Here is an 8,460-nt window from a genome sequence, read left to right on the forward strand (position 1 = left end):
TAATAGTATTCTTTATGAGCACATTGAATAAGTTTATCTTGTTTGCCATGAGCCATTTTGTCAAAAAAAGAAGACAATTTCTTCACATTACACTATTTATAACTCGAGCTTTGTTTACATAACAATGAATTCTCGTTTGTGACTTGATTTCTGAGATTCAAGTTTTGGCCAATCATTCAAAATGAACAATAAACCATTTTGTACATAAAACATGAAAAATAAAATTTTGTTCTCAAATCTTGTCAAGGTCTCTTGAAAGTTCAAATGATTTCTAAGAGGTCCCACCGCTTTGAAAAAGATCTTTAGATGCATTATCGTTTTTTAAATAAGAACTCGAGTTCGTCTTGTTTAAGTTCTTCCTTTATTTTGGTCTTGAACTACCGTAACGAAATATACAATTTCTTCCCAAATCAAATAACTAAAAGAGTCATTCTATTCTTTCACATAACAGTTACATTTGTCTAAATATCATTTCTGGTGACTTAAAACTATTGAACTGATAATATCCTGATTTGAAACATGTACACAAATGGTAATTTATGTAACTTTGTTCAAATCTATGATTGTAACAGTGTTGAGTTTACCTGGACGACATTTTGTAGGTTTATTCTGGAGATGTTACATCTATAGTCTGACGTATTATTAATTACTCTAATAGTATTATAATCTGGTAACAAGATTTCATCTTTGATGTCATAGTTCTGCTTTCAGAATAAAATTATCATAGTGTTGCGTTAACCTGGAAGACATTTTGTACGTTTATTCGGGAGATATTACTATTAGAGTCTGACGTATTGCTCTTCGGAGGAAACAACAGCAGTGGTCGATAACGCGGGAAGTAATTTGAGTGTAATATATATATAGTCAGCTCCCACATCAATCCACAGACAAGCCTGTGTAGGCTCCAGAATGGGATTCTCTGACACCACAACCTCAAACTGCATGGTATGCGCAATTTATTTTATTTTTTTTACAACATGTAAATGTTAAAAATAGAGTTTTTTAATTTATATATTTTAATTAAGACGTAATGTATTATTGATTAACCGTACTTGACAATTCTATTCTGAAAGCAGAACCATGACATCAAAGATAAAATCTTGTTACCAGATTCTAAAACATTTTTTTGTTAATAATAAATTCAAAATTTTTCTCAATTCAAAGGTTTGTTCTTAATTACATTTTTTCATCATACAGGCTACAAAACGTTTCATTAGATCATAGATTTATATGGATTTACTCAATGGAGAGATCATTGGTCATATTTTATATGTCATTATGTAAATGTATTAAAATTGACAGTTTAGTGCGTAATATATATATATATATATATATATATATATATATATATATATATATATATATATATATATATATATATATATATATATATGTATACACACACACACACACAGAATGAATTTTTTATAGTTGTTATCTTACGTAGGATGACCGACCAAATCAAATATTTTTTAAACTAAAGTACACATCATAAGGATGACATGATTTGAAGATGACGTAAGTGTCTAAATCTTAAGTTGTTAATGTTTTTAAGATAATAATTACTGAACAATTTTTTTTTTTACATGAGACAATGCACTACATTCTAAAACGTAAATAAATTCATCGCCAATTGGATTGGCTTTACATAAGCCGCACTTGCGATCTGATCTTCACGTGGAGTATTGTTCCACCTACCAATTTCTATGGAGAGGTGATGGTTTTAATTTTATATTTAACAAACAAGTTTCTTAATTTTCGTGGTAGTAATAGTATATAGTCTTCACAACAAAAATTAGATTTAAAAATACGATATATAGCACCTTTTGACGACCTATCTAGTTCACTATTCCATTTTTGGAGAAATTGATCTTTACGAATTTGTTTGACAATATTTTCTAACCATTTACGTTAATAGGATTTTGCTGGTGCCATATATAGAATAAGCCACAGCTATCAAGAATGTTTTTTTTAACACAAACAAGCCACTTACTATTGATTTCACCTCTAGTGTAACAATTGTAAAGATACATATACATAGTTTTACATAACTTGTTCTTCTGAGATAAAATCATCTCTGCCCAAAATCCAATAGTTCTCGTATAAATTGTTATATATAATGGAAAACGACCTGTCTCCCCATAAACCATAAAGCTAGGGGTACTACTTTTCAAGTTAAGTGTTTAAGAAACTTTAAATCTACACGCTTGATAACATCAATATTATTGTAACCCCAAATTTTACAAGAGTATAGTAAAACTGGTAAAACAACCTTGTCAAATAAGTCAAATTGAATATCGAAGGACATATCCAAAAATCTAATTTTTTATAATAATACCATACAAAGCTTTCTGAGATTGAGTACACAATTAAGTGTTTCTTGGCTTTACAAAAAGAGAAATTTAAACAACGTAAACAAAATTCTATAAGATGTTCAATATTTCCAGTAGGAAAATTATTTATCCTATGGGAATTATTTTCCTGTGAGATATTAACTTTTTAAGGTAAATATGTCACCTGTCAGGTTAAACAAACTATATAAAAAAGTGGTTATAAACTCTCAAGAGAATGGTATATCATTTGGTATATGAAAGGATTGTAACACGGCTTGACGAGGGTGCGCTGTGCGCGACCGAGGCAACAGGTTAACAACTATTTTGTCGCATGGTCTTTGTTTCTAGATTGGATGGTTGAACTTATCAGGTTTTCAGATTCAGATTCATTTATTTCAATCACAGCGCCACTTCACAATGGTATAAAGAGACTATAAAATACATAAACATTTAAGATTTTCTAATTAAATAACAACGGCATACGTGAAAACACAAGTATAAAGAAAGGTATAGCCTTATGTTTTAAAAAACGTGAAGTACAGAAACTACCGGGGAAGCATATTTTATTTATGATCCTTATAAATGAACATAATTTTGTTTAAAACAAACATCGCTCACTATTAGACACTACATGTTCAAAACTAGTTGTATTTCTTAATTTGGTATAACTTGTTGGAAAGTATTGGTTTTTCTTTCCTGTTGTAATGACGGACAATTAAGAATATAATGAAATTCAGTCCCAATTTCGTGTTTTGCGCATCTTGAACATATTCTTTCATTTCTAGGTGTATTACACCAACGTCAACTTCCAATGGGTAGGTGGTGATTACAAGTTCGTAATATACTAAATATGATTACATCTAAATAATTTCAAATTTGAGTTTTTCCTTGTATAGTCTATAATTCAAAGCTTTAGCAAATGATTGAAGTACTGATTGCCAATTTTGGTTGAATTGATCAATTAGAACATTTTTTTTTTACTTTTAACCACTTGGTATATGAAATTTGTATTTTTTGTTTAAGCCAAATATTAGAGAGACCATAATGATTTAGTGTTGTTCCAGTAGATTTAACCAATTTCTTAGTTAAATTGAAAGGCCAAGTTGTAGAATAATTTGGTTTCTTTTCCAGTCAGTAATTTTGACCAATATGAAATCATGCGTGTTTTTATTTGAATTTCTAAAGGATATCGACCAAGTTTCCCATATATCATGAAATCTGGAGATAATTGTTTTAAAAGAAGCTATAGTTTTAATTACAAAATTTGAGGTGTAACCATTCTATAACTCCTAAATAGTTCAAATATATCACTACTTCAATGAATCCATCGTCATATTTTAAAAGCTGTAAATTTTCTCTCCGTCTGCCTCTGCTAAATACTAGCATTTTAGATTTATCTATATTCATTTTCAAATTCCATCTTCTGCAATAAATATAGTTTGATAGGTAAGGATTGTAATTAGATAAACAGTCAACAGTGTTCTGAGATGTATTCACTTCTTTGTATGTGTATTAAAAGTGACAAAATAACAATTAAATTTTCGTTTTGCATTCATGGGCTGTGAAATCGTCTCATGATAGAGATAAAGATGATTTTTTTATATTACGTATTTATAACATCTACTAAACTAAACGATAATAGATGTACTCAAAAATCGTGATGACGTTTTCATTTTTCCCCATGGCGTATGAATTGTGTATTCAAAGAAAATTGAACGTCGCAGATTTCCAATGCAAACCTAAGGGGAAATATATACACCAAAAAAAAATTATATATATAAATATCTGTATTCACAAAGCAATATAATGTAAGCCCGACCTCAAATTTAACACGAAATACTGCAATAGTTAATAAAAATTACAAAAGATATCATATCATTGCGATTTGATCAATATCCTTTTTCTTGCAGGACAATAGCCTGAATAATACACTTGAGAAATGTCTTGGTTTGAACAATGGCAGCGTGATGGCGGTGAGGCAAGAACCCCTCCTGGACTCCGACACCACGCTCGCCATCATCTATATCGTCATCATGGGGATCGCTCTCCTGGTCGGTACGTGTGGAAACGCTCTAATTCTCCTGGTTTCCGCTGTAATGAGGGGAATAAACAAGTCAGGGAAGGAATTCATCCTGAACTTGGCCATTGCAGACTTGTGTGTGACGGCCATTGCAGACCCCCTCTGTATAGTTGGTGTGTACACAGTTTTCTATCGGTATTTTCTTCATTTTCATCATTTTTATAAGAAGATAAACTCTCAAAATATTAACTCAGTAACAAATGCATTTATGAAATCTCTATAAGAGTCTTCCCACACGAGACAAAATAATTTAAAAGTTATTAGTAAACATTCAACAATTTTATAAAATATTGACTGCATGCTTGTTCAAGTTCTATTGTCAATGTAATTTTTTTTCAAAATTAAAGGCGTTGCTAAAGGAGAGCAGTTCTTTGACGACAAGATGTGGATGTGTGATTTTGTAGCCAGCATGTGTCTGACTGCCTGTTTCTGTGCCTTCCTGAGTCTAACACTTTTGACACTTTCACGCTATATATACCTTTGCCACAACCAGCTCTATGATAAACTGTTTAACCGTGTCACCTGCATTATCATGTGTGTTGTCTGTTGGGTGACGGCATTCCTTTTTGAGTTTCCTAACTTCATCGGATGGGGAGGACACTATTTTGACCAGAAGAACCACCAGTGTATATGGGACAGAACCGCGAGTTTGTCCTACACCATGTTCGTCTCCATTGGCTTAATTGGTGGACCCCTTGTAATCATGGCAATTTGCTACTTCCTGATTTTCCAACAGATCTGGGAAACCAAACGAGATATATACAAATTGGATTCTGAAAATCCACTGAGAATGAGAAAGGCATGGAACGAAACTGTCCGGTCTTCTAAAACTCTGTTCTGTATCTTCATTGTTTTCGTCGTTTGCTGGACGCCCTATGCCATCACAGTGGCCTTAGATGTACAGAACAACCTGTCCACCGAGATTCATCTTTTTGTCACTCTTCTTGCCCATTTCCATTCCAGCGTCAACTGTATCATATACACCTCTGGAAATAAGAGGTTTAGGAAGGGACTTATGCGTCTCTTTGGTTGCGCATCCTCTACCAAATCGTCGTTCACATCTAATCCGGACACCACCGCCAAGAGAACCGGTAGCACATCTTCTACCAGTCCTTCCGTGACCAGTGAATCTTACTCTCCTCACTTCAACAAGAAACATCCCATAAACACATTTTCCTCCGTTTGTACTATCTCCAGCTCCTTCAATGTTAAACTTTAACACGGTTTACTTTCATTTAAACGGCAAATCGGATATCATTTTAATATGAATTTGAAAGCGATGGTAGGCCTATAAGATAAGACAATATGTATTGTTTTAATATTATTTTCATCAATGTTATTTTATTTATGATTATTATGGTATCGTTAGATTGCTTTCAAAAGTCCTTAAAGCAATATTGTATGACCATATCGGTGAATCTGCAAAGCAACAGTCCAACTGTTGAATCGAGGAGATAAAACTTTGTCTTTAGATTATTTATAATTGGTTTAGTTGTTTGTTAATATTGACATTTTTCAGTGTCTTTGTCTTTTATCAATAAGAATCGACTTTGTATCGTAAACTCCACAGCATTGATCAAAGACTATTTTAAATATTTAATCGTGCAATTGATGAAATTTATATGGTTCTAAGTAAGAAGAAAGCATTCTTTAATTTTTTTTTTACAGATACTGTATCTAAAGAGACGTGCTTTTATCTTGCTTCAAAATAAATGTAGTAATTCCAGCAAAGTTGTTAAATACTCGATTTGTTTATTTATTTTTTTAAATATTTGATCTGTCGTCCCATGTCTTATTGGCTTCTTATACCCCGTACTATATATATATTTTCATTATTGGCCTTTTGACAAAAAGTGAAGCTTTCTTGTAGTTTGGTTTTTAAACTTTGGTTTTTCCTTATTAGTATTGGTAAATAAAGTTTCGTGAGACCATCATCTACCTTAGAAAATAGTTAAGCTAACAATGAGTGTCCACACATAAGAAAAATCAATAAAATCGACATGTATTCAAGAATTTCTAAACGAATTACTTTCTCTGAAAACATTAACATAATCATGGCTATTATATGATTGAATAATTCATAGCTCATTAAATTGGCTGATTTCCAACAATCTAGAAAATGGTATATTAACTTGCACGTGACTTAGACAGTTTCTTTACATAGGACAAAAAATAGATCGTCCAATAAAATATTGCGTTTCTTCATATGTTCGGATATTATTTCAAACTAAAAAAACAACAATAATTGTAAACTGTTGCATTACTAAAGCGAAATTGGTTTGCAATGTTCATTTACTATTATAACTCTCTGGTGTTATCTTTAGATGTCAAACCATTGATCTTGCAAATTATTTCGATGGCTATAAGAAAATTCTTTTTTGAAAATTTCATTAAAATCATGGAAATTAAAAACTGAATAATATAAGATTGTAAATACAAGTATTATTCAAAACATACGCGAATGCCGCTATTATCTTTTCTTACAGATGTCAGATAGCTATGCGATTTTACACAAACAAATCTATAAAATAAATTGATTTCTATGATGTTTCATGAGGGTATGTAAAAGTAGTCTTAAGGATGGCTTGTGGATCTGGATAATCAATATATTAAGTTTCTCATTGTCAAGGATGCGTTAATGATATGGTAATATCTATTAAGATTAAACTACAGTTTAATAATATTCAAAATATTTTCATCTACATTCATTTATATACCATTAATGTTTTATTGGTAAAATCCGATCATTTTTAAATATAACTTTTTCCCGCAATGTCTATTCAATGCAAGTGTTCTGTTACTAACTCATAAACGGCCAGTTAAACCCAAACTGCATCTGAATATACCTCATATGAAATCAAGAACTTTGTCAAGAAGATTCATCAATTTCACCGAAGAACAAGCATAACTGATGCACCAATGGAAATCAAAAAGAAAAAAGACAAAGAAAACAGTGTTACGTATATGCTTCACTTTAAACATGACGATATTAAGAAACCCACACATAGACAACAAATAATTTAACCAAAGAAAACAAATTTTTAAATGCTGACAGTTTTGATATAATAGACTAAAATCATTTACCAATTACTCATGCAGTTACCGAATTGTGTGTTGATATATATATATATATATATATATATATATATATATATATATATATATATATATATATATATATATATATATATATATATATATATATATATATATATATATAGATATAAAGCCAGTCGGATGAAATTTTAAAGAACTTTCACATATTTTTATACAATTGCAAGTAATCATTCATGCATACTAAATCAAGGGAATAGAAGTTTATGTACTTCAAATCTATTCTTATACCATATAAGTGGAAAACACTGTTCTAGATAATGCGTTTAATAATACAGCTCTAGACAACATAAATATATACTAAGATTATAAGTGGGCACACTTTTACATACGATATCGATATCCACATGGCAAAGTATAGGTCGAGGATTCATTCAAAATTCACTACATCATTTTTTTTGGGGGGGGGGGGGAGGGAGGGGGTTACGTCTATTACGGATGACAGTAGATGTTAAGACTATCTACTTTGACAGAAAAATAAATACGAATCATTTTAAATCCATAATGTTAAGTGAGGAATCTGTCGAATTTTTTCGACTGTTTAGCTTTGGAATACTTATAATTATATCGCCTTTATGGGATCGAGAGTAAAAATGACAATAACAAACTGTAAACCATCTCAAAAATCCATAAAAAAATACAAATTCAAAGCAGAGCAACACGGACCTCTAAAAAGATGGAGGGAAGATCAGGTGCCATGGAGGGGTGAGCATCCTTTGCTGACCGGTCACACCCGCCGAGTGCTCTTTGTCATGATCGGGTAAAAACGGGAAAGTCCGTAGACAATTAGGTGGTTAATTATGGTCTAACAATTATGTTTTTTGTCAGTAGTTTACCTCGCCTTAGAAACTGTTCATACGAAGAGCATGCCCTTGTGTATCGAATTAACTGAGAGACAAAAACACCATATGCAGGTGATGAAGGTATATTGCT

At 31.4% G+C, this 8,460-nt stretch overlaps 1 protein-coding gene across 1 annotated transcript; it reads left to right on the forward strand.

Moving 5' to 3' along the window:
- Positions 1-830: 830 nt before the first annotated feature.
- Positions 831-5,889, forward strand: LOC128166669 (melatonin receptor type 1C-like). Its single transcript, XM_052831971.1, has 3 exons — positions 831-945; positions 4,244-4,526; positions 4,761-5,889. The coding sequence occupies exons 1-3, from the start codon at positions 910-912 to the stop codon at positions 5,630-5,632; spliced, it is 1,191 nt and encodes a 396-aa protein (XP_052687931.1). The 5' UTR covers positions 831-909; the 3' UTR covers positions 5,633-5,889.
- Positions 5,890-8,460: the final 2,571 nt, after the last annotated feature.

Source organism: Crassostrea angulata, chromosome 10 (assembly GCF_025612915.1).
Source record: "Crassostrea angulata isolate pt1a10 chromosome 10, ASM2561291v2, whole genome shotgun sequence".
In the NCBI taxonomy this organism is placed as follows: domain Eukaryota; kingdom Metazoa; phylum Mollusca; class Bivalvia; order Ostreida; family Ostreidae; genus Magallana; species Magallana angulata.

Bases quoted from the DNA above. Each gene is read 5' to 3' on its own strand.
- LOC128166669 (XM_052831971.1), top strand. From the start codon at position 910: ATGGGATTCTCTGACACCACAACCTCAAACTGCATG. The intron at 946-4,243 runs GTATGCGCAATT...TTTTTCTTGCAG, and splicing joins CCACAACCTCAAACTGCATG to GACAATAGCCTGAATAATAC. The intron at 4,527-4,760 runs GTGTGTACACAG...TCAAAATTAAAG, and splicing joins AGACCCCCTCTGTATAGTTG to GCGTTGCTAAAGGAGAGCAG.